Source organism: Oppia nitens, unplaced genomic scaffold (assembly GCF_028296485.1).
Source record: "Oppia nitens isolate AA-2021 unplaced genomic scaffold, nextdenovo-longstitch-racon4-pilon3 scaffold6_pilon_pilon_pilon, whole genome shotgun sequence".
In the NCBI taxonomy this organism is placed as follows: Eukaryota; Metazoa; Arthropoda; class Arachnida; order Sarcoptiformes; family Oppiidae; genus Oppia; species Oppia nitens.
This window is the reverse complement of record NW_026533250.1, coordinates 979437-1007054: the sequence shown is the minus strand read 5'-3', so window position 1 is coordinate 1007054 and position 27618 is coordinate 979437. Positions and strand designations below refer to the sequence as shown.

The window sequence follows — 27618 nt, the reverse complement described above, 5'->3', positions numbered from 1 at the left end:
GGCGGTCGGACACAAATGTAGGACTGATTGTGTGTAAGACATGACTTGAAAGAGTTGGCCATTAGTTTGTTTCTCACGGATTGCAATCCCTCAGTATGTTTTCAACCATACCTTATATGCTATTGTCTATAGTTATCTGCTTTTAACTTCATTAATATCCAAACATTTCTATCTCATGTGCTTTTCATATAAAAGGAGTGATACTAAAGCCGTTTCGATTGAATCTAATGATTGTATTGTTTGTATGACTTGTCATCAAATCTCGACTCAAATTAGTTTAATTTCATTGAATTCACATAAAGTTGTTTTTGTCTTAACTCGTGTTTAATAAAACTTTTACAGTTTATCTCTGTTATAATAGCATACAGTTTATCAAAACAAGTTTAACTCAAGTTATTATAAAATTATTGTTAATTAAATATAAGTTAATATTAATTGATATATTTATATATAAATACAAAATTAATAAAATGTTAATTAGTGTGAAAAATTCAATTTATAAATGTTTATTACAAAACAATTATAAATTATTAAGATTAATTTTATGTAATGGGACTAACAATAAGTTAGACAAAATGGGAAAGTTGTATAAATGTTTGCCTAAAGATATATTGCCTAAAAATAGAGGTCTTATAAATGTTTTAATGACAACAATGACATTAGCACTGATACTCTTAGATTTGTTAGTAAGTGGTGTCTCATCTGAGCCCATATTTTCAGTGCCAATCTTCACAAATTCAAATATAATCGACAAAAATAGTGCCAATAATAGAGAGTTAAGTGAAAACAAGTTATACTTAAGTAGTGATGGTTTAGTTGTTAAAGAAAAGTGGACTTCAATGAACACCAATGACTTTAAATTAGATACACTTCTAAGTCAAACATTAAACTCTAGACGGGAACGGTATACTCACACCACATCCAATGGCTTAAACATGAGTTGGCCCGTCAAACGTGTGGCCGAATTGGACGGCTCTATCATTTTAGGCGCACTAATGATGATTCACGAGAGAGAAGATCGTCAAATATGTGGTCCTATTATGCCTCAGGGAGGCATACAAGCACTTGAATGCATGCTTTATACCATTGATTGGATTAACTCGAGAGATGATATCCTGCCTGACATTACAATTGGCGCTTATGTTTTGGACGATTGCGATAAAGACACGTATGGTTTGGAGCAGTCCGTCGACTTTATCAAAGGTATGCCATGAATGATAATATCTCATTATTTCATTCAAATATTTCTATTAATTTCATTGATTATTATATTTAATTATATATCAAATTTTATACAAATATTTATTTTTATATTATTTAATTAAATATTATTTGTATATTACTATTGACACTATTATACTGAACATATTAATCAACTTTTGTGATAATTGATTAAAATTCGTAAACTGTTTGCTTGAAAAAACAATCAATTTAAAAAAAAAAAAACTAAATATCCGAATCGTAATAAATCAATATTTGCAATGATATTATATGGAAAAATAAAGCCAATTGTGTTAGATATTTATATAATAAAATTTTATGTCATTAGAGTTGGCTAAATGACAAGTTTAGTGTCATTTATAGCTATAATATATGCTCATCAATTGACACCACATAACTATCAATATTTTTTATGTCTTTTTAAAATCATTTACTAAAAGAGACTAAAACAGGAATATGAATTACGGAACCGCTAACTATTTGATATTTAATGGAAATAAAATATTTTAAATGTTTAATATAATACTAGTCTAGTAATACTAATGATAAATATTAGATGACCGGTCAAATTGTATTGCTTTTACTACTCTATAGTCAAATAGTTAGCATTTATGGCATAAGAATATCATTGGATAAACCATATAATATTGATGGCATAAATCATTAATAACAAAGTTATGTAATGTATTATTTATGTTATATAAACATATTAACTAAGTCTTGCATTAAATTTGTCTTATTTGTTAATATAAAAAAGATACTTTGTAAATAACTAATAACTTAATTGACACATAACTATAATTATTACCTAAATATTTATATATTTTAACAAATGTTTACAACAAACATTATATTACATTAATACCATTTATATTTCTATAAAAAATAAAAAAATAAGAAATTTTCCTATTAATGTGAAATACTATCCGATAATATAGTCAATTATTTGAGTTTCATTTCATACTTATATATATAATTTATATTGTGAATGTTATTCAACATGCAGTCTAAGAAATGGTATATTTATGATTACCATCGCTGAGAAAGTCGACTAAACATTGAAAGAGACGACAATTTATATGTTATATAATATACAGTAAATATATATAAGGCATCTTTCATCTTATTTATTCATTTGACAGTCATATTGAGATCTATATTCAACACATACAATGTATCCAACCATTCAATGTATTAAATAATTCATTTTTTAATTTAGAATTTAAATAGACTTTTTTAACTCTTTAATTTTGTCAAAAATCAATACAATAAACAATATATTTATGTTTTATTTTATCAATTTAAAAGTTAATTTAAATATTAACAAAACCATTTGGTCTTTATTTAATAAATTATTATAATAATAATTATAATAATTATATTTATTTTTGTATATAATAATGGGTTATTTATTTAATAATAAGAAAAATAAGTTAACTAATATGTATCAGTTGATAGTATATTATAGCTTTTAGAGTTAGAGTATAAATCTAATGTACAGTAGATTATACTCAGGGTTAAGCAAGGTTTTGGATTTTAGGGGGGGGGGGGGGGGTAGACCGGGGTAAAATTTACAAAATTCTCAAAAAATCTTGGGGGGGGTATTGGGTGGGGTAAGATTTTTATTGCATTTTTAAACGGCAATTTTTTCAAAAATCCAAAATCAAGGGGGGGGGGGGGGGTCTAGAGAAAATTCCCTAAAAATTCCTTAAGTTCCCGAATATTCCCATGTAAATTCAATAAAATTCCCACAAGTTCCCGTATAAATTCCCGGGAAAATAGGTAAAATTTCCAAAAATATAAAAAAAAACTAAAAAAACTTAAAAATTAACAAAAATTTAAATTTTAACAAAAAATAAATATTTTTTAAAAATTTTTTTTAAAATTAATAAAAACTTAAATTTTAACAAAAAAAATAAAATAATGTATTTAAGATTTAAAAATAGTTGATAAAAGCATTAATGATACACTATGAGTTATTTTTAGTATTTTAATAATTTTTAACTTTTAACATAATTAATTTTTTAAACAATACTTAATGTTTATAGTTTGTTATATATTTTTATTTTTATACAAATACTGACTGAATACTACTTATTTAACTCAAATTTCGTTAAAGTTTAATTATATTAAGTACAAAATTGAAAATATTTTTAAATTTTTTATTTAAAATTTAAAAATTATTAATAAAAACATAAGTATTTATTGTTTTATTAACTTCTTAAACTTATATTTAAATTGTAATATGATTACTCTTTTCAACAAATAGGTAATTTTTAATTTTTTAGTTTATTTTAATTAAAATAATGTTATTTTTTGATGACTTTTAACGTTATTTTAACTATTTTTAATCAATAATTAGATTTTTATAAATATTAAAAACATAAAAACACTTACTAAAATAGTATCAACTAAAATTAAAATTTTTATAAATTTCAAAAAAATTTTCGGCGCCTTCGGCGCCGAAATTTTAGGGGGGGGGTCATTTCTCCTCGTTTTTAAGCGACAATTTTTTCAATTTGGTCAAAAAGTCTGGGGGGGTAAAATCCCAATTTCTCGATCTTAGGGGGGGGGTATTTTGGCCTTACCCCCTACCCCCCTTACTTAACCCTGATTATACTGTAGTAATGAGTTTATATATATATATGTAAATCTCACAGGTGCCAAATAACATACTGTACTGATATATCTATAAAATTATTATAATATATTTTTATTGTGCATCAATAGACATCAGTAGTCACATGAGGCTTTAATACAGTATATATGTAGAGTAGTATAAATTTTTTTATATAAATTTATAATTTACACTATATGGGCATAAAAAGTAATGCATATTGTATTTACACTATATTATTGAGTTTATATTAAATTATGAGTTATTTTAATACATTTTATTCACAATTTCTTGAGCCCTTAGGGTTGGTTTATAAGTTGTCATCTTTTTAAATATTATTTGAAAATCAAATCATGTTTTCAGAAATGCATTTTCCTTTATTTAATAGTATTGTCATTTTTATACTATTGTATAATATAAACAATAACAATATTTTTAAAAAAGTAATGCTATATAAAATGAAAATTGAGTGAAAACGTAAATTACTACAAAAGCTATTATTATTATTTATAACTAAAGCTTTAAATTTATATCTAATTGCCGACTGATTAACAAAGAATTTCCTTTAAAAACTAAATACTGATTAATTGAAGCAATTTGTTATTAATTTAATTTAAAGTCAATTTTGCAACATTGAACTGATTTTTGGTAAATTTCAATAATGAAATTAATGGGATTTAAATTATAGTCAATTTTAAATATTGATTTATTAATGCAGTTATTTACAGTTTAATGCAAATGTAAACTTTTATTACAAAATTTATTACAATTTTAAAAGTTTTATAATTAATTAATATTACGATGTTTGAAAATAGACTTTAATTTTCATTGAGACACTAAAAACTAATTAATAGAACTAAAAGTATGTTAATATATTATTATTATATTATTTAAATTAAAATTTTTATTTGCTTAATTTTAAACTAAAATTTCTAAGTACTATTAATTAGCATTTAAATTAATGAATTTGTTTAATATCCTGTACTAAGTTATCAATACATAGAATTAAATGAAATGATTTATTGAAAAAAAATTAGTAAATAATCGATTATAAAATCATTGTTGTTATCAATAGCTATCCCGTGTCTGACAAACATTATTTTAATTTAACATTTATCTCTTAACTATACATTTTATTACTTAACAATCATTATTATATTATTATATATTTTTAATGATACAATATTTGAATAAATGTCGAATCAATTGTAAAAACTGTTTAATTTACAATATAATGTATTTAATTTTATTTTATATTTTATAACTGAATGATCATTTATATAAGGGTATAAATAATATCTTTAGTATTAATATTACATTAAAAAATATTTTACACTGTAATAAAATTTGAGATTGTTATTAGTTTTTATTTTATTATTATCATAAATTTATATTTTATGCAATATTTATTTCTAATACTAAATATTTAATATCATAATATGGGAAAAATTGTAAATAAACGATTTTTAAAAATATGTTTCAAAATTAATTATTGTATAAAAATAGTGATATTTATTAGAAATTTTTTAATTGTGTTAATATATTTAATGCAATAATATATACAATAGTAAAAATTATTTGTTATAATATTATTTTCTATTTTAAATGCTATGCACATTAACATTTGTATTCAAATAATTATTTGTCAAAATTTTTTATACGTTTAAATGGTTTTATGATAATTAATAATCATCTGAAAAAATATTTCATAATAGTTTATTTAAGTTTTTTTATGAAATTAAACATTTTTTCAAGTATTTGTTTTATTTATATTTCTAATACAGAACAACTGATATAATTTATAGTTATATAATTTTTTTAATTAAGTATAAATAACAATTGCACTATAATTATTTAATTAATGCAAATACAATTTAAAATATATTTTTATTAGATTTATTGTTCAAATTATAATTAATTTGTTAATTATATTTATTATTATGTTAATCATATTATGATTATATAAAATTAACAATATTTTTGATATAATATCTTTATTAAATTAAAAGACATTTTTATGTAAATCAATAGTAAATAAAATGTGTTTTATATAAAAATATTTAACTATTATATTTTAGTAAACATATAGTAATTGGAAAAATTGTATAAAAAATATGGTTTAAATATGTTATAAGCCTTATGCCCTCCCAGTAAACTAAAGTATCATTTCAAATGTATTTTTCTTTATTTGACTAAATCTGTAGACTTGCAAACAGTTTATATGATATAAACTCGGAGTAAATGATTGAAACGAAGTTTAAAGAAGTGACACTCGCTTTAAGCAGTTTTAGAGTTTAGAGATAACCAAAAAAAACTTACAGTATTTGCGTATAAAATACAGTGTTTGTAAACTTTAAAGTCTTATATTTGCATAAATTCTCATTCAGTCATATGTTTAAAGTCTATATTCATAAGCATTGAATTGAAGACCAAATGAGATTCAATTTTGTTTTTTATGCCCACTTTTTTTTATCTCTCTTTGACTCACTTTCCATCTCTCTCTCTCTCTCTCTCTCTCTCTCTCTCTCTCTCTCTCTCTCTCTCTCTCTCTCTCTCTCTATTTTTTCTCTCACTCACTCAAACACAACACAGTAGATATATATTACAATTAGTTTAAATTTATACATGAATATTAATGGGTGTGTTCATGTATAGTTAAACAATGTATACAATAACTATAAATTATTTGCTAATCAATTTTATCGACTAATATTGCAAATATTTTTGATAAATAATATCATAATTGTTTTATTGATAATAATAATATGGTTTGCATATGAATGGCAATCAATGTTTTAAATCAATAACCAGAATATTCTGTGTTCTAATTTTATAATAGACATCATTCATAAAAATGCCGAGTTTTGGGGATTTTACAAAATATTTTATTTATTATGGTTTTATAATATATATTAAAATACTTATTTTATGTGACAATTGCACCATTAGTTCGTTGAACTAATTTCATGAGAAACAGTTGGGAATTATGTGTTATATTGTGTGCAATATTAGAGTAAATATATTATTCAGGTTTCAGATGACATAATTAGAAGAAAGCACACAATTATAACATTTGAAGTCAACTATTGTTATAATCATTTTTGTCATGTCTTTCATTGTATCACTTCTTCATAAAACCCACTCATTCTTCATGACTTGTGGTCAGGCATTGACTGTCAGTTTCTGTGTTTCAGTTCAACCGTTCATACAATTTAAATGTCCGAAGCATTGCATCTCTTTTCTTATAACATATTTGTTTCGTTGAAATGATAAGTGAATATATATACACAATATATATATATATATATAAAACATATATTTAAAAAACTAAGACATTAATTTTGATGATTAAAGATTATTATTTTTTTGTACAAATATGTCAGTTAAACAACATTAGACTGTAATTATTAAATGATGAAATAGTATTAATAGTTTATCTAATAAATTATATTTTAAAAATAATACATTAGTGATTTTAATAAACATTTAATTTAATTACAATTTAAAAATACAAACAAACAAAATGAATAAATATTTATAAATATATAGTATTTTTTACGAATATTGAATGTTTTACGTATTATAAAATTGAGTTGAATCCGATTTCAATAAACCAATTTTTAATTTTTTTAATGCCTTAAAATTGAAGCACAAATAATATATTTTACAGAAATAAAGAATATTTAAGTATTTCACTCAAATAAAATACATTATATTTGTATTATAATGATATATGGATTATCTCTTTTTACATAATATTAATATTATAATTCTACGGTAGTATACTGTACTACATTTATATTTTTATGGTCTTATATAATAATATATATAAATTTATATTTACATTTAGGAAATAGTAGATCTATTATATTTATAGTACTGTAAGTTAGAAAAATTGTGGCGATTTTGTATATTAAGAATATATTTCACAATTGATTGATGTTTGTCTCAGATCTCAAATCAATTATTTCTCTATTCATATCATTAAATCCAAAATTGTTTGTTGTTTTTTGTAAAAATTTATTTATTTGTTATAATATATGTTATTTATTTAATATAATTTAATATATTTAATTATAATATTTGTTATTTAATAAAACATTAAATATATTTAGCTCTCTATTATTTATTTTAATTACATATTAATAATATCTTATAATAATATAATATATATAAATAGTATATTCAATAGATTTTTTCACAATAATTTTATCATATTGTATATTTAATATTTGTTTATTAAAAAAATATTTTATAAACATATAAAGTTATAATCAAATGTGATATTTGCCTAAAAGACAATCTATTGTTGTATGCATTGAAAGAAAGTAATAGTGAGTATAAACACAGGAAATATTTGCTTCTCATAGCTTTTAGATATCAGATTATAATATTTCATTACTAATGTATTGCAGAATAATATATATTCTGTATATAGTATATACATATATATATAGTATACAAATACATACTCACATATCAAATATGTTAAAATCAAGAAAATGTTTATACTGATGCACACAAATTATATCGTATAAATACTGTACTTATACTGTACAATATAACACAAATTATATAGTGTATCCAATAACAGAGTAGCAACTCGTGCCTCAATATTAACATTTTCTTCAAGTATTACGATTGAGTGGTTTAAAGGTAATAAATTTATTTATTTTGAATGCATTTCATTCCCAATACATTTTGTTGTATTAATTCTGAATCTTTTTATCTTGAATTCCCTTTTATGTATAACTCTGTTAGGCTATAGATGTCTAGCAAAAAGGAAAACAATTTTTTTATACATTAAATGTGGTTTTACTGTTTGTTGACTATATTGTATAATATATTACAAATACTTGTTTCTCATATTTTATGTATATTTCACTCATATTAGTTATACAACTGTTGTATGAGTTATTTATATTATTCTTAAGTAACTCGGATTTTGTTTGAAATTAATTATGTTTTTTATTTATATATTATTCAATAAATTAATTTTTAAAAGAAAACATTAACAAATTATTTTATCAATTTTAAGATAAAAATATATATATAATTCTTTATTAACTCATAATAAAACTATAAAAAGTTAAATCTGTAGCCATAAAATTTCAAAAAATATTTATCTTAATTTAATTATTAAGATTATGTCGTTTTTAAATAACAATAATTGTACTAAAAATATTTACATTTTATAGATAACAATATTTAAAAAATATTTATATAAATATAATTATAATTGATATAATTTGATGAAATAATATAAAACAGCAAAATATTGTTTTTTCTAAACAAATTCAGTTTATAATTGTAATGTCAAAACACATTAATCTAAAATTTTATTCAATAAATTTATTTTTCAAATGTTTTCTATATATAATATATGTTTAATTAAAAAATATTTTTAATATATTTATAAATTAAAATCATTTAATGAATGTACATTTGTAATACTTATGTAAAGTATTTAAATACTTTTACTGAATAGACATTTAGAATATATTATATTTGGAAGTGGATTTTGCAATAGTTGGAAATTATAATTTTCTAAATATAACAGTATTTAATTATTTTTCTTAAAACTACAAACCATACACTAAAATATACTTTATTTATTTACTTATTCAAAATAAATATTCAAACAAACTTTTAATAATAAAACACAACTTTTTAGTTAATATAACTGTCTTAAGGTTTATACTAAAAATATATACTGTAAATATACTACATTATTATATAATTTCATTTAATCATATTTGACATTATTCATATATATATATATATTAAATTTAATTTTAAAATTTAATTATAGTAGATATTAACTTTCAAAAAGTTAGATGTTTGTAATAAATGTATTTTAAAAACTATAATATATGGTATTGTTGATAGATTTATGAAATAAAAATGTATTGATTTAAGGTTGTAGTGATACACGTGTGTCAAAGTTAATAATCCGTACGGGTATTGAAATAGATGTCCGTTGAATAAAGATATATATTTTATAGTATATTTAGGAGAAATATAAAAATAGTATAAATACAGTATTTTTGAAAGTTTAGAAAAAAGTAAAGATAGTATTGTGATAATAGTGAAAGTATAGTATCAATTGAACTTTTTGTTGTTATAAAAGCATTTGTCAACATTTTATTATAAAAAATATTTGGACACCAATTTCTTATATGTCTATAAGCTTTATATGTATTAAACGAGAGCCAAAATAATGTTTTTATATTTGCTATTGCTTTCAGACTATGATATTATTGATTTTTTTAGCGGAAAACACAATAATATTATTATTGTTGGAAAAAAAGTCATAAATCATATCTATTTTAAGGTAATTAGCGTTTGATTAACACTACAATTAAATAACAATGTTTGTCATAATAACACCCACTAATTGGCGATTGTATTCAAATAACTTAATGAATAATTATTGTGAGAATTTTTGACTCCATTTACATAGTCTCATAAAATTTAATAAATTTTTCTCATTAATAAACCTTATCTGACACTAACACATGAGCTGAGAAAAGTTATACACATTTCATTAAAAAATGTATTCAATTTTTCATCTAATTTGCTTTAATTTTTTATTACAGATATTTATATTTTTTATTCAGTTATAAATATGACATGAAATTTTTTAATTCATTTATTCATATATTCTTTAAAACAAATTAAATTAAGAATTTACAAAAACACAAAATTTATTATTAATTAAATAATATTAAGATTTAATTATTATTAGTTTGAGTCAACATCTTTAACAAATGAGACCTTTGTTTAGCAAACAATTCAATTTTTGCATAACATATCATATATATAATAATTAAACTTAAATATATACCATAATGTTTTTAAAATGAGAAAAATATAAATGAAATATTTGTGAAAAAATAATTTTAAAAGGCTTTTTTCTACATTTATTTTGAAAATGATTTATGAAATTATTTTGTTTTCATATTATAAGTATATAAACTATATGAGCAAACGTATAGCTTAAAGTATATGCAGTACAATAGTACAGTAATAAGCGATATGCGTTCACTTTGTATACTAAATATTATAGTTTATGATTTATCTAAAAATTGCTGTAACCGTATAATAGTAATCTAAAGTAAACTTTTTTTGCTGAAATAACACATACAATGATTATTTAGACTCAAAGTATGTAATATTGTTTTAGGCATATGTTTATGAATTTTCCATTAAATATATAATATTACAACTCATTAGAATATAAATGTTTTTATATATTATTTGAATACATAATACAAGATACAGTTTTTCAAATATTACAATTCTTTATGTTTAACATAACATAAATAAAAAAAATGTACTTTTAATTAAGTCAAAATTTTTATTAAAATATTTATACCGAGCAAAATATTTATTTATATTTAAAAAATTTTATTAAAACTAAACAAAAATACAATAAATTTTGTTCAATTTTTATGTGCTTTTGATTTACAATTAATTATAATGTAATATAATACTGTAGTTGTGTTTTGATTTTCATATTTTTATTAATAATAATATCATAGTTAAGATATCACCAAATATTTGGACAAAAATTCATTTTCTTAAAACTTTATTCATCTTTTTCAGGCATTGTTAATACAATTGCTTTAAAGCGCGTTATTTTGCAATTTTACTGTACGCTGTATTCATAGTATAGAAATAATTTGTGAAATGTTTGTTAAAATATAATAAGTATAATAGATATTATAAATATTGTTTTACAATTTGATGCCAAATTAGTTCATTGTATTTAAATGTAATGTAAAATATTTAATAATTTTTGTATTAACTTTAAAAAATGTATATTTTATTTAATTAAAATTTATTCTTTTGGAATATTCTACTCAGTATTCTAAATAAAAGTTTATAATTTGATTATTTATTATTTTGTTTATTATTTGAAATAAGATATTTTATTTTAAAATACAAAATCTATTATATTTATAAAATTAATTTATCTTATCTATTAATAAATGAAAGTTTTTATAATATATATAATTATTACTGTTTATAATGAAAATTAATTATTGTTATTTTAGTTTTTTATGACTATACATTAAAAATAATTTTTTTGAATACCTATTTATATAGATTTATATCATTTTTTCATCATATTTTTTCATTAATAATCATTATATAGATTTTTATCAATTAATATAGTGTAATAATTTGTCTAATTTTATTTTAAAATTTATATCTTATTTTATTAATATTTAAATAAACGAATGTTGTATTTTAAATAAAATTTTATAAATGTGAATATAATATATTTTTTTTAAATATAAATGTTAATGATTTAATTTTATACTATTTAATTGTAAATCTTATAAAATTCAATTTTTGTAAATAGGTATTTAAAGTATATTGAATTATTTTAAAACAACAAAATTATTGTAAGTTTGTTAGTGCATAAATAATGTCAAACATTTGTAAAATTGAATTAAACTAAATATATTTTAAATTACTTATTTGTTATAAAGTAAAATCATTTATTTAGTTTATCAGAAATCTATAAATTTTCAATTTGGTCAAAATGTCTGGGGGTAAAAGCCCAAAATCTCTATCTTAGGAGGTCTACCCCTTGCTTAACCCTGATAAATATATAATAAATAATAATTTTTTTAAATAAATAATGTATATATTCTAAAAGTGTTCTTAGATTTTTGGTTAAATTATTGTAGTTTATAGATGATTTAATAACAAATTTTTATATAAAATCAATTTTATTAAATACACAACAATTATAAAAAACATTATTTTTATATAATAAAAAATTTGATTAATTACAAAACAAAACTTCATTATTTGTATAATTATCAAACTGTACGAACATTCAGTTCATTAAATCTTAAATATTTTACGACACAATGTTTAGCTTTATGTGGATATGTAATAAAGAAACTTTATTAATAATTTTGTTATTAAAACTATTCAATTAAAAAAAATTATTTTAAGCAGCAAAATACAATAGAAAATATATTAAATGTTTATTATTTGAAATAAGATATTTTATTTTAGAATACAAGAATTTTGTTAATATTATTGTTTAAATTTTAATATAATTAAATTAATTTAATATTAATAAAAAATGTTAACATTATAATGTAATGTATATGTATGGTATGTATAGATATTTTAGTCATTTAATTATGTCTGAGATATTCTTTAGTCTGAATTTTAATATTTTACAGAAATTGTTTTATTTGAATTTATTTAAGACATAACTTTTTATCTAATTAAATATTGATTGTATATATTTGGTAAACAAAAACTACAAAATAGAAGTAAGTTTTAATATAATATTTATACAATTTATTAATTACTACATTATATTATTTATAAAATTATTGATTAATTTAATAGTCACGTAATTGTATAACTATGACATATACTTATATACAGTATATACAACATTTATATGAGTTATATGTTAAATATTATCGAGTCATTGATTATAATTACTAGTTTTATATGATATATATATATGTATTGATAAATTGTGTTGTGTATAACATACATTATAATTACACACTATAATTATGGCAAAATTATAATTTTATTTCTAATATATTCTATCTAATGTCTAATTATCTAATGTCTAATAAAGCTTCAAAATTATTGACCAATATATTATTATTGGCACAATTATATGTTAGTAGTAGACATAAACATAACCAAACACACACACACACACACACACACACACACACACACACACACACACACACACACACACAACACACAGACAAATACACACACACACTCACACACGTATATATAATACTCTAAAACATTGACTCATTAACTGATGTACTCTCACTCATTGTCTCTCTATATTTGTGTCAAATTGTATATCCATTTATTAGATGAAAGACACAGAATGCAGACTTATATTGTTAGCAGAAATTGTTTGAATAAAATTTTAATTATAGATAATCCTTACAAACAAACATTTTGATGTCACTACACATTTCATTGTTTCGGCTCTAATAATAATAATAATTTATATAACTTTACACAAACTCATGTATACACTATATTCTGTATATACTTATAGATGATATATACCGGTATATATACTGTATATATATTGTATATACTGTATAAGTTTGTTACATTAGTTAATCTATTATAATTCTTTATGCAAGCGTATGATAATTTTTTTATTAAAATAATTAATTGGTACATTGAGCTTGTTAATATTATTTAATAGTTACAATCTAGTGTTAAATATTAATATTTTTAATTAAACTAATTGAAAACCATTGTATATTTAATTTAATAATTTAATAAAATCAGAGGTTTTTTTAATTTAGTAGATATCACACAAAATTGTTAAATATTGTGTTTAGAAAAGCTAAATGTTTAAAAATAATAATAATAATTGCATTAATGATAACTTACATTATATATTATATTATAGTTTAATAATAATGAAATAATTCTATAAATAGACTACTATTTGTTAGTTACCTTACATATGACTTATTTTATGTATATATGATATAAAAGAAATCAAATATTATTTCCTTCTTTTGGTTAATATATCAACTGTAGGCTTGAGATATGAGTTATAGTATAAAAACAACTCTTAATATATATATATATATTATCTCAATGACAGCTGCCATCATCAAGAAGTGATATACAAAACAAAAAATTGTGATTACAATTAATAGACAAACTTAATGTATATACTATACAATTTACAATAATCTATGGGTCAATACTATGTTATAATTATTTTTTATATACAATTCAAACAATTGAATATCTATAACTTATTATTTATGTGTTTGTAGTTTTTTTGCAAATAAATAAAACTATAGAATATTAAAATATATAAATAATTTATATTTATTTGGCATATGTACTGTATGTATGTTTTATTTATGCCGTTTATCATTATTGATGGACTAACTCTTGGGTCGTTTTTAAGGCAATTTTGATTGATTAGTACACTCTTTATGTGAAACTATAATGAATTATATATATTATATAATGGAAAACAGTTTGACATTAAATTACAATTGTGAAACTCATATAAATTTAATGTAATAGTCATAGTCGTAGTCATTGATAATTTTACGTCTAGTCTTCACTTATCATTAACATTATGTAATACTGTACTAAATTTCTATATACATTATATTGAATTATTGCATACAATGAATATAAATAAATGAATATTTTTATTATCATTTAATTTCCATACTGTTTGTCAAATTGTTTTGCTAAACAACATTATACACAAACAAACATCAATATATTATTACTATCATTTTTTATTATTATAGTTTATTATATCAAAATATTGATGACTTTTATATAGTGTACATTTTTTATATACATTTTATATATTATAAAAGTTAGTTTTGAATTGCTGTCGAAAGGCTATTGTAAAAACATAAGACCATAACAATAGTAAAACTTTTACTGTCTGTAATACAACTGATATGAAACCATTAGAGAATCAATTTTTTAACTAAAAAATGAAACTTTTATTATTTCAAACAATGAATTTTTGTCCCATAAGACAAACATTCCTATTGTATTGAGTGTTACGATCTCATAGTTTTTAACTATTGAATTATTTTTCTCGAAATGAAAAATCTCAAGAATTTTCAATATACTGGTAATGACATTATATTTCAGTTAAAACTGTTATATGTTTTGTAGAAGTTTTATAAATCAAGTGCATTGTGTTATTGTAAATTAACTCATGAAATCTCATTTATTAGATTTTTGAGTTAATCTATGATTTCAAAACAAATCTAGAAATGTATTTCCGCTATAATAACTTCATTTTGATTAATTAAAGATAAATAAAATATTATATACAATATATAATTTAGAGTTAATTTAATGTAGAAATATAAACAACTAAAGTAATATGTGAGCATGGTCAATAATACTATAGCTTATTTTTTATTGGATTATAGTATTATCCAATTTTAATATACAGTAAATATTTTTTGATTTTTTTATATTGTAACTATTAATACTAATATATATATATATAAATCAATTCATAAAATGAAAAGATAATTTTGCAATATATTTAAATTAACCTTAAAAACATTTATAAAAATTTATTTTCACTTTAAGATTATCAATAATTTTATTGATTATTGTTTTTTTTTAATTTTTATATTAATATATTATTTAATAATTATGAAAATTACAAATCTAAATATTATTAAATGTACATAAAAATGTAAAACAAATGAATTATTTATTAAAAATATGAATTTATTTATTTTCTACAATATTCTTAATGTATTTTAATTTCTAAAATTATTCGATAAATTAATAACTTTGAATAAAATAAAATACAATAGAGATTAATAAGTTTCATGTATTGAAAATTATATGAATTTTTTATTTTATCATTTCTTTCATAAGAATGACTAAAATATTACATAATAAACAGTTTATGAATTAATTTGCTTTTTGTTGATTGACTGATACAATGGGTGGCATTTGATTGATCGTCACATTCACAGCACATTCACAAGTGATGTCTGTTTGCCAACACTTTTGCCAAACGATAAGCTATTCGTTTGTAATTCCGTTTGTGAACTGAATTCAGGGATCATTTGCTTCAGCTTTGTATACAAATATCTTCAATACACTTAACTTTATGTCATAGCTATAGGTTTTATTTAATACATTATATTATATTACAGTACATTATTACTACAGAATATTATTTAACAAAATTATATCAATTATTACAAGATTATGGTTAACGACTATTTGAAAGCAAAATTATTTTTTTTAATGTAATAAATATTTTAAAAAAAAAAACAATAAAAAAAGTTAATTAACATAAAAACTGTTAATTAAATATTAATAACAAATAAACTTTTACTCTAAAAATTAATTCTTATAACTGTTTAATGCTTATATCAATTATTTAGAAACCTTTTTACTATTATTATTATTGTTATCAACTTTAAAATAACTATTTTTATTTTTGTAAATATCTAAAATACACAACATTAGTAATATATATTTAGCTATTATATAACTATTAATATTGTTGTGATTTAGGATATGTTAAGCATTAGACACACAAAGAAAAACAGGACTGAAATGAGAGCTCTTCTGCAATCCTTTTGTCCAAATTTTCTCATATTTTTTTGCAAAATTCTCATAACCTTTGCATTGATTTTATATACAATTGCAATCAAATTTATAGAAAAAACAATAATAATGATAAGATTAATATAGGAAACACAATCATAATTATTGTACAAAAGTAAATAAAATATTTTATTTTTTATAATTGCAATCTGACTAAGTTTTTTAAAAATAAAAAATGCTTAAATATAGTACATTATTAGTTTGATTAATATATGGTTAACTATACATTAGATAATAAATTGACCATGGCAAAATAACACAGTTGTAGATATTAATGTAATCAATATTGTAATTGATCTCTTATTTTATATTAACTATATTTAGTAACCATTATATCATTAAGAAACAAAACTCATAGATATTAGCACAAAGAGGATCATTACATGTACTGTATATCTGACCGCTAAATCTCAATATTATATTCAGTAAAAGGATTTAACATATATTGTAAACCTTTTATCTGCATTTTGTACTAAAAATAAAGCTAACAGAAAAAAATTTGAAGACTAATGATATGGACACATGACTAAATCAGATGATTAATATTTAATTAGATAAAAGTATATTATATTAAGTATATATTAAAATAATCAATTTATTAATATGTCTAATAATAAGTTATAAAACAATACATTATACATATACATGTGTAATAATAGTAATTAACTTTTCAAGCAATTAAAAAATATTAACAATAAATATCGTCATTTGTGTAACTTATTAATGAACGTAATTTATCCCAACTCTAATGTATTATAACTTATAATTTATAAGACAATCCTTTTTCTTATTATATTAATGCTCACAAAGTAAACAGTTTGGTATATCATTGCTTTAAAAATATGAATAATACAAATATACAAATTTATTACAATATTGTTTTGCATGTTATTATCAACAACTTTGCCATTTTTTGTTAGTTTTTTGTCTGATATTTTGATGACCAGATAGTAATGGTTTGCGAGTTTTGGATCTCTATTAAGAAAATTATGATTTTAATAAATCTAAGAGTTATCTAACTTTGATAAAAAAGATAAAATTAGTTTAATTTTCACTTATTTATAGTTTTTTTTATTAGTTGTATTTTAAATATAAAATTAGTTTTTATGATATGACAAATAGTTAATAATAATAATTTGCATTTAATTTCAAGTTTAAAATATAACATTAGTATTACAATTTTTATTATTATTTGACGTTAATTTACTTATATATTAATATTAATAGTTTTATTTTCTTATGTACAACTATTAAAATTTTATGAAATCATTTAATAATTTTAAAATAAATATATTTTTTATATATTAAATTATAAAGATTGTCCTCATTTTTTATTCACCAAAAGTTGACTAAAATTTTATCAATATTTTGTCAGATTTACTTGAATTTTACTGAGAAAAAAATATATTAACATCTTTAGGTGTTAATATACATTATGAAAAAGAATATATATATTCAATATAAAACATTTACATAAATTTAAATTTTGTGTATATTTATGACTAAAATAACATATAAGTGGAAACTTTGTTTCACATAAAATAGGATTTATTTTAATAATATAGCGATATTAATATAGGTTAACATTTTTAGCGGTTTAGTGTAAAAATGTGTTATAAAGCAAATAACAAATTAATACTTTAGAATATTGATAAGACATGAAAAATTGATTTATACGTTATATTTATATATTTTATGAAAATTTAATAAAATACACTTTTAAAATGGATTAAAATGTAATTAATGATTGATTACTTATATGATTTGAATAATAATAATAATAATATTTATATAATAATTAATAAATACAGTACATATTATATTTATATTTACAAAACGTTACTAATATTTTGTTGTATAGTATATATTGAAAGATTGATTTGATATAAAAGCATTGTTTGGTTACATTTGGCGATTCCTTTGAAAAATTTGATCAGAAATTTCTAGCATATTTTTTTGAGAAAATTTCTTTTATGGATTTCTCATAATATTATATTAGTTTATTGGAAAATATACGGATAAGGATAAAAAATTTAGAGAACTTTTGATCGATATTTGAAAAGTAATCAAAGCTAATGTCTTATGTCTTATGTGTTAAATTTTTTAAATTTAATAAAGTAATGAACACAAAACAAATTATTAATACTGTATATAAAAATACATTATTATAAATTAGATGTAATATTATTGTTTATCTATTTAATAAAAAATAAACATAAATTGGTGACTAAATACTAATATAAATAAATTTACAGATTTTGTAAGTATTAATAATAAAAAACTAATAAAATTATATCTATTATGTAGTTTTAGAATAAATATATTTTTGGCTTAATATTTACAATTAATTTAAAGATTATATGAATAATGTTTATTAAGTAAATATAGTGTTTTAAAATATTGTTGTTTGTTATATAAAAAACATGATTTAAAATTGAAAATATATGAAATTTAGTTTGAATTGCCAAAACCAGAATTTGTATGACAAACGGCTTAAACCTATTGATTTGAATGACTGACAAATGGATGTGTTGTTAAAAAATTGGATTAAATTGAACGTCACTTTAGTAGAATAGCCGTTGGCCTATAAATTCAATTCAAATCTCAATTTTCTGTGATATTTTAAAATCTCTGCTATACTTATAATGTATTAGAGATTCAAAACAAATTGCTTACAATAATAATAGACATACAGTATTGAGGAAAGTATAGTACAAGACGTGACTGATACTCATCTTTTGTGTTTAACTTATAGACAACCAAACAAACTGTCCAATCGATTGCCATTTTATTATATCAAAGCATATCATAACATATTCTTTTAAAATATCAAATTTTATTTAATTTTATAATAATAGTAACACAACAATAACAACAATTATTATAATAATGAATATCTTCTAAATATTTACTAGCAATATATATATATTTATATATGATTTGATAATATAATTAATATATTTCTAATGGTCTACACAATTATTTCCTAAATTGATTTAGATTTTGTATTTTTATTTTATTTAGTTTACAAAAAATAATTTTATATATTATATAATTATGAGACTAACAAAACAATTATTTAATTAACAAAAAAGCTTATATTTTTAGATTTACATTGCAGAATATGCAATTTTTATATAAATATAAAAAACAAAATAATTAAGAGAAATGATAGCAATGAATTACATTTACACATTTACTAAATATATATACACACACTCCACACATACTTATATACACGCACACACATACTTATAACATATACACATATACACATATACACATATACTTACACATAAATAAATTTACACATATTAGACACAATCTATATATTCTTATGTTTATCAATAATATTCATTTATGATATAAAAGAATATTCATATAAAATAGATAATTATTTATACATTACACGTACTGCAAAAATAATGTAATAATATAATTAATGTATTGTATAATTTTATAATTAATGTTTCCAATTTTATTATCTTTAAATATAACGTTATTTTATTCAAGTAAACTATTCATATCATTATTATAATAAAATTCTCAAAAACAAATAAAATATTTTTATTTTTATTGCATAAATGGTAGTGTAATATAATCACAGGTTAAGAAAAGGTAATTTATTAAAATGATAGCAAATTTTAGCATAAAATGAAAGTTTATTCATATAAGAGTTATTAGTTTAGAAACCAATTGTCTAGTATTTAACATTAAAAATGCTTTACATCTATAATATGTAAGTCATGTAGACTACTACTAAATGTAGTGTAAGTTTTGTGAATATAATACAAGAGTTAGTTCAAGAAATAATGTTTTGTAGATAAGAGTGACATAAATGGATGAATAAATAAAGTAAATTTGCAATTGAGCTCTCATTTAATGATTCAAACTTCAAATTACGGGTTTTCATATAAAAACCTATGTTTATGCTATATATACTGTACAGTATACAGTACGGTATATACAGTAGTATAATACACTTACTTACTGTATATACGGTACAATCAATTGACTTTTTATCAATGTTAACACACAGTATTAACACAATGAATGTAATCATTTATATATCCGTTTTTAAACAAATACAGTATTATTGCCAATCAAGAGTTACAACTGTTTTTCAATCAATTTCTAATATAATGAGAGATAAAAAAATCCTTTCTTAATTATATTGTATCATATTTAAGGTTTTTATTGTTAAATGAATTAATTGTTATTAGTTTTGTATTTAATAGTATGTTTTATAATGTTTTTAATTTCAATTAATTAATAAACAACGATTTGAATGTCACATAAGTTCTATTAGTTAACTACTATTTTATGAATTATCAATTTTATTTAATTTATTTTTTAGTAAATCGATATAAGCATGACCTTGATAGTATAATTTAAGTAATGTTTTTCATTGTGGTGTTTTTATTTTTATATTATTAAATTGTTTTTATATTTAAAAATAGATTTCTTTTTATATCTTAATATATTTTAAGTAATAATTTGATATATTTTATTTGAAATTAGGTTCAATCAATAGTTTGGACGATACTTATCAATGTCCGGACGGAACTAATCCAACTATTCGTCAGAAAAAGATATCGGGAGTATTGGGCGCCGCCTCCAGTGCCACATCAATACAAGTGGCAAATCTATTGAGATTATTTAGGATACCACAGGTTAGTTGATGTTGTATTGTTTGTATTAATAGTAATTGTTTGCATTACTAATAAAATGCTATTATATTAATAATATTTGATTTGTAAATTAAATAATAATCGTTTTGCTAAATACTCTCGAAAATTGTCACGAAATACTACATTATATACTGCATATAAATACTTATAGTTATCGGCGTGTAGTTTATACAGTATATACAAAAGACTGTGACTAGAAATGTCTGTAATTTTATTCAATTTCTACTGTATATAAATAATAGAAAAACTTATAAAATATTTATATATAAATGCTACTCTTAAATAATTGAAATCTTTTATTATTTTACTAGTATTGATGATAAATATTATTTTAGATCAATACAAATTGCAATACAGTAAGTACATTATGCAATTTAAAATGCCATATATTTGCTATAATTTTATATGTTTGGTAAATATCTAATAAGCATAATATTAGTTTTAAACTAAAGTATATATATATATAGTTTAATTAATAACAGACTGCAAATATGCGATAAGAGAATATTCTTTAATAATAACATTTCACAGTTTTAAGAATTTTTTGCGTTAAATCTCTTTATTTTTGATTAAATATAATTTAAAAATATTATTATAAAGATCTGTCAATTTATTTATTACATTATATGTTTGATTATTTTATGTGAAATAATGTTTTTTAAATTAATTTTTACGAATTTCCAATGATATAGACTATATTTTTTTTAATGTACTCATCACTTAAATTAATTTGTCATTATTATTATTTTTTCTATATAACAAAAATATATATAAACATTTTGCTTCAAATTTTTAGTGTCTTATAAACTAATTTTATTGTATTTATTGTTAATATATTTATTATATTGCAAAATTTTATTTAAAACCAGTTGAGAATGCTAGAAAGCATTTCCACACGAATTCCTAATCATAATTAAAAATTAAATTCAGTATGATAAAATAAAATCAACTATAGTTATGTAGGGTATCAAACGATTTAGTATTACAAAATAAACTACTATTTTCCTAAAAAATAAACTTAAAAACGAAAAAAATAAAAAATCAATATTCAAAAAAATTCAAAAAAAATTCAAAAAAAAATTCAAAAAAAAATTCAAAATTTTTTTTATTAATTATTGGACACCATTTTGTTTTTTTTGCTTAAAAATAAACTTAAAAATAAAAAAAATTAAAAAAAAACAAAAAAAAAAACGTAGCTGAGCCTGGATTCGAACCTATGTCCTCGTGGGACAGACAGACCGACAGACAGACAGACAGACCGACTTATAGATTTCATATACGTATTCCTTTCAGGAATTCGTGAATATATAATAAAATTTTTGAAAGAAAATAAATTTTATCGATAATATAAATAATAGAAAAATCAAATTTAAATAACGGAAAGGCTGTTGAGTTGAATGGACCAAATGGTATGCCTTTCAATACAAACACATAATCTCTTTTCAGACCAAAGTTGGTATTATTGGTCTTAACTTTGGTATTGATTTAATGAAAATTCAGCAATTCTTTAGTGAATATATCACTCAATTCGTTATATTCTTATAAGTTTTGTTTGCTATTCAAACAATACAAATAACACATAGACGACAATACAGTTATAACAATAGAGTAATACTATACTAATAACAGTGCAAACACTGACTTTAATATAATAATAGTGAATATAAACTATACGTTTGTTAACAAATGTCCAACAAATCATACATTTATACCGAAATTCAAATCTTATGTCGAATAATAACATTTAGTAAAAATAAATCACTAATATTTAAAAATTAACCTAAAGTTTAAATGATTTTTCTAGTAATTAATTTAAGCTAAAATATCTATTTATAAATAAATAATATTAATTAAGATTTTATGTCATACAAGAGTATGAATTGTTTAGGTATTAATCAAAATACTTAAAAATTAATGACAACTTTATGGTGTGATGAGTATATTTGATATCGATTTTGTATTTCTAATGTAATTAATTAAAATCTTAATTAACTTCAGCATTAAGTATAAGAGTAATTGAAATGTAGTGAAATTTGTTTGTTTTAGTTTTATTAGTATCGATAATATATTGAAATCGACTCTCAATAATACAACAACAATAATAATAATATTTATTATATTATATTATATTATATTATATTATATTATATTATATTATATTATATTATATTATATTATATTATATTATATTATATTATATTATATTATATTATATTATATTATATTATATTATATTATATTATATTATTATTATTATTATTATTATTATCAACGCAAACGGATTACTTGTTAAATAAGTGAGATTTTATGTGAATTTTTATAATTTTGTATAATGTATTTAGGGTACAAAACTGATCACATTATAAAACAAGTGGTAACTGAAAATCAATGTACTTATTGTTGATTTGGGAGTTATTTGCCTATCGATGCAAAAACATTGACAAATGCTATAAAGTTATCGCCAAAAAATCGCATCAAACTTAATGTTTTGCAGTTTTAGTTTAACAACAACTCAAACACAAAGCCAAATATAAGATTTGATATAACAACCAAAAAACTGTTTGTTTGGTTTCTTTATAAAATAACAAAACAACAAATTATAAACTTGTGTTTAAAAAAACTACTTTAAGATAGTGAGAGAAGAAGTTGTTATATTTTTATACATACAATAAAATGATGTATTTTTCAATGAAAATAAAGACATAAAAGGTGGTCACATAACTACATAACTTAATATTTTGCTATTGTTTTATAGAAACTATAATCTTATATATATATATATATATATATATATATATATATATAGTATATACTATTTTCTAAGTTATACCATTCAATATAAATACATATAAACTGTATTATTTACTGTACATAGTATTACATACAATATCATATACTTTCAAAAATATATATCATATAAATGGCTTTATTGTGAGCCTTTGATAGCACTTAATCTCTTATAAATTCTTATTGATTACAAACTCAGTTAACCATAAATTGGTAACAAATTTCATACTCTCTTTAGTGTTGTATTTATTTTATTATTTTATAGCATCAGATGTATTATAATTTTAATTTAAGTTTACATTTTATTAATTATACGAAACAAAATATTTACAAAATGTTAGAATATATGATCCATTTCTAATAAATTTCTATTTAATATATTTATAATTATAGTTTAGTGTATTGTATTGTATTGTTATAATTTAATGGCTATTATATGTTTTGATGCAATAGTTGTGTGATTTATGTGATTAATGTTAAGAAATATTAGTAGAAGTGGTTTCGTTAGACATAACATCACAAATCCTATTAATACAATGATTAATAAGTTATTAAATAAACAATTTATTTACTCTTTATTTATATTATATTAATATTAAACAAGTCAATGATCCATATATTGTTTTATTTATTGTAAAAATATTATGCTATAAAAGTGGACCCTCTATTGAAATTAGCTTTAGATGTAAAGAAACTCCACTAAACATATAATAAAATTCAATTCAATTATGTAATTATAAAATGATTATTATTTAAATATAAATATTATTTTTTAATTAATGTTTTAATGATTTAGCATTTCCAATTTTAAATAATTAAAAATATTAATTAAGAATTTTTATTATGTCTAATAAAAACACTATTTTTTATATTATATGCATAATAAATGATTGAATTGCCTGAATCTATATTTAATTAATTAATATACAGTATAAATATATATATATATATATATCAGGGTTAAGCATGGTTTTGGATTTTAGGGGGGGGGGGGTAGACCGGTGTAAAATTTACAAAATTCTCGAAAAATCTTGGGGGGGGGGGGTATTGGGTGGGGTAAGATTTTTATTGCATTTTTAAACGGCAATTTTTTCAAAAATCCAAAATCTAGGGGGGGTCAAGAGAAAATTCCCTAATATCTCTTAAATTCCCGAATATTCCCATGTAAATTCGATAAAGTTCCCATAAGTTCCCGTATAAATTCCCAGGAAAATAGGTAAAATTTCCAAAAATACAAAAAAAATTAAAAATTAACAAAAACTTAAATTTTAACAAAAAATAAAATAATAATGTATTTAATACTTAAAAATAGTTGATAAAAGCATTAATGATACAGTATGAGTTTTTTTTAGTATTTTAGTAATTTTTAACTTTTAAAATAATTAATTTTTTAAATAATACTAAATGTTTATAGATATATATTTTTATTTTTTAATGTTATTTTTATATGAATACTGACTGAATACTAATTATAAAATTGAAAATTTTTTAAATTTTTTAGTTAAAATTTTTAAAATTATTAATAAAAACCTTGTAATATAAGCATTTATTGTTTTATTAACTTCTTAAACTATTTTAAACTTATATTTAAATTGTAATATGAGTACTCTTTTCAACAAATAGGTAATTTTTAATTTTTTAGTTTAATATTTTAATTAAAATTATGTTATTTTTAGATGAGTTTTAACGTTATTTTAACTTTTTTACTTATTTTTAATCAATAATTAGATTCTTATAAATATTAAAAACATAAAAACTTACTAAAATAGTATCAACTAAAATTAAAATTTTTATAAATTTCAAAAAAATGTTCGGCGCCTTAGGCGCCGAAATTTTAGGGGGGTCATTTATCGTCGTTTTTAAGCGACAATTTTTTCAATTTCGTCAAAAAGTCTGGGGGGTAAAATCCCAATTTCTCGATTTTAGGGATTATTTGGATTATTTTTGCCTTACCCCCCCCCCTTACTTAACCCTGATATACTGTATATATATATAAATATAACTAAATAGTGTTTTATCGACAAGCAATTTACACTTTATTATATATAAAAAATATGGGTTTAAATTATCTATTAATTAATGATGGAGTTATGTTTTACTTTAGGTTATATTGTATTTTTTGCTTTTTAAATTAGCACGAAATGTATGATTTAATATGAAATATGATAAATATTAAATAACACTAAAATACTATAATTATTTAAATATATGCACAAAAATTATCTAATTCAATATCAAATTAGTTAATAAAAAAATAATTTACTGTACATTTAGATATAATAAAACTTATTTGAAAATATTAATTGTAATAATACATTTTGTAAATTTTTATGTGAAACTTTTATAATTTGTTAATTAAACAAAATATATATAACAAAATATAAATCGCAATTATTTTAGATAAACTAAAACATAAGTAACTATTATTAAAATTGTATTTTAGTTATGTATGATAAATATAATTTTTTCAATATTTACTAAATAAAACCTAAATAAACATCAATTATAATAATAATCAATTTTTATATTATAAGGTTTATAGTTATAAATTAAAATGAAAATGTTATGAAAATTGATATAAATCTTAAATATTAATACAACGATATAAAATGTGGTTGTATTTAAAAAAGTGATTTATGTAAATACAGAATTTGAATTTTAAATATTTTTTCAACAGTCCCTGAGATATGATAAATAATATTATATTTATCATAAGATATACCAAATACCGTATTATTATATGTATAGCATAAGACTGTTATAAAAAAATATTACATTATTGATAAATAATATACAAGTGATATAAAACAAACAAAAGTGTCTTTATTAATAAATTTATTTTCAGTAAAAACTTAAATTACTGGAAAATTTATTCCTTGTTTGAATAACAAATTACAATAAAATTCAATATTAATAATAATATACAGATAATGAATTCAGTTTTCATCAGACATGTTATATAATCATCTCATATATTAAAATTTCCTCCTCTTTGTGATAACGCATTCAATGAAAAAAATTTTGCCGCATTTTTTTGCTTGTATTTCATATACTATGAGTATTATAAATATGATATAATCAAACAAAAAAAGAGACCAACTTTTTCAGTGTTAAGTTTAGCGTTAAAATAGT

At 20.0% G+C, this 27618-nt stretch overlaps 1 protein-coding gene across 1 annotated transcript in view; it reads left to right on the top strand.

The window, feature by feature from the left end:
• The first annotated feature begins 738 nt into the window (after positions 1–738).
• Positions 739–27618, top strand: part of LOC128962498 (metabotropic glutamate receptor 7-like) — a 42313-nt gene continuing 15433 nt past the window's right edge. Inside the window, exons 1-2 of the mRNA XM_054308872.1 lie at positions 739–1203; positions 21530–21681. Of these exons, the coding sequence (XP_054164847.1) occupies positions 840–1203; positions 21530–21681 (516 nt within the window). The 5' untranslated portion in view covers positions 739–839. The remainder of the gene's footprint in view (positions 1204–21529; positions 21682–27618) is intronic.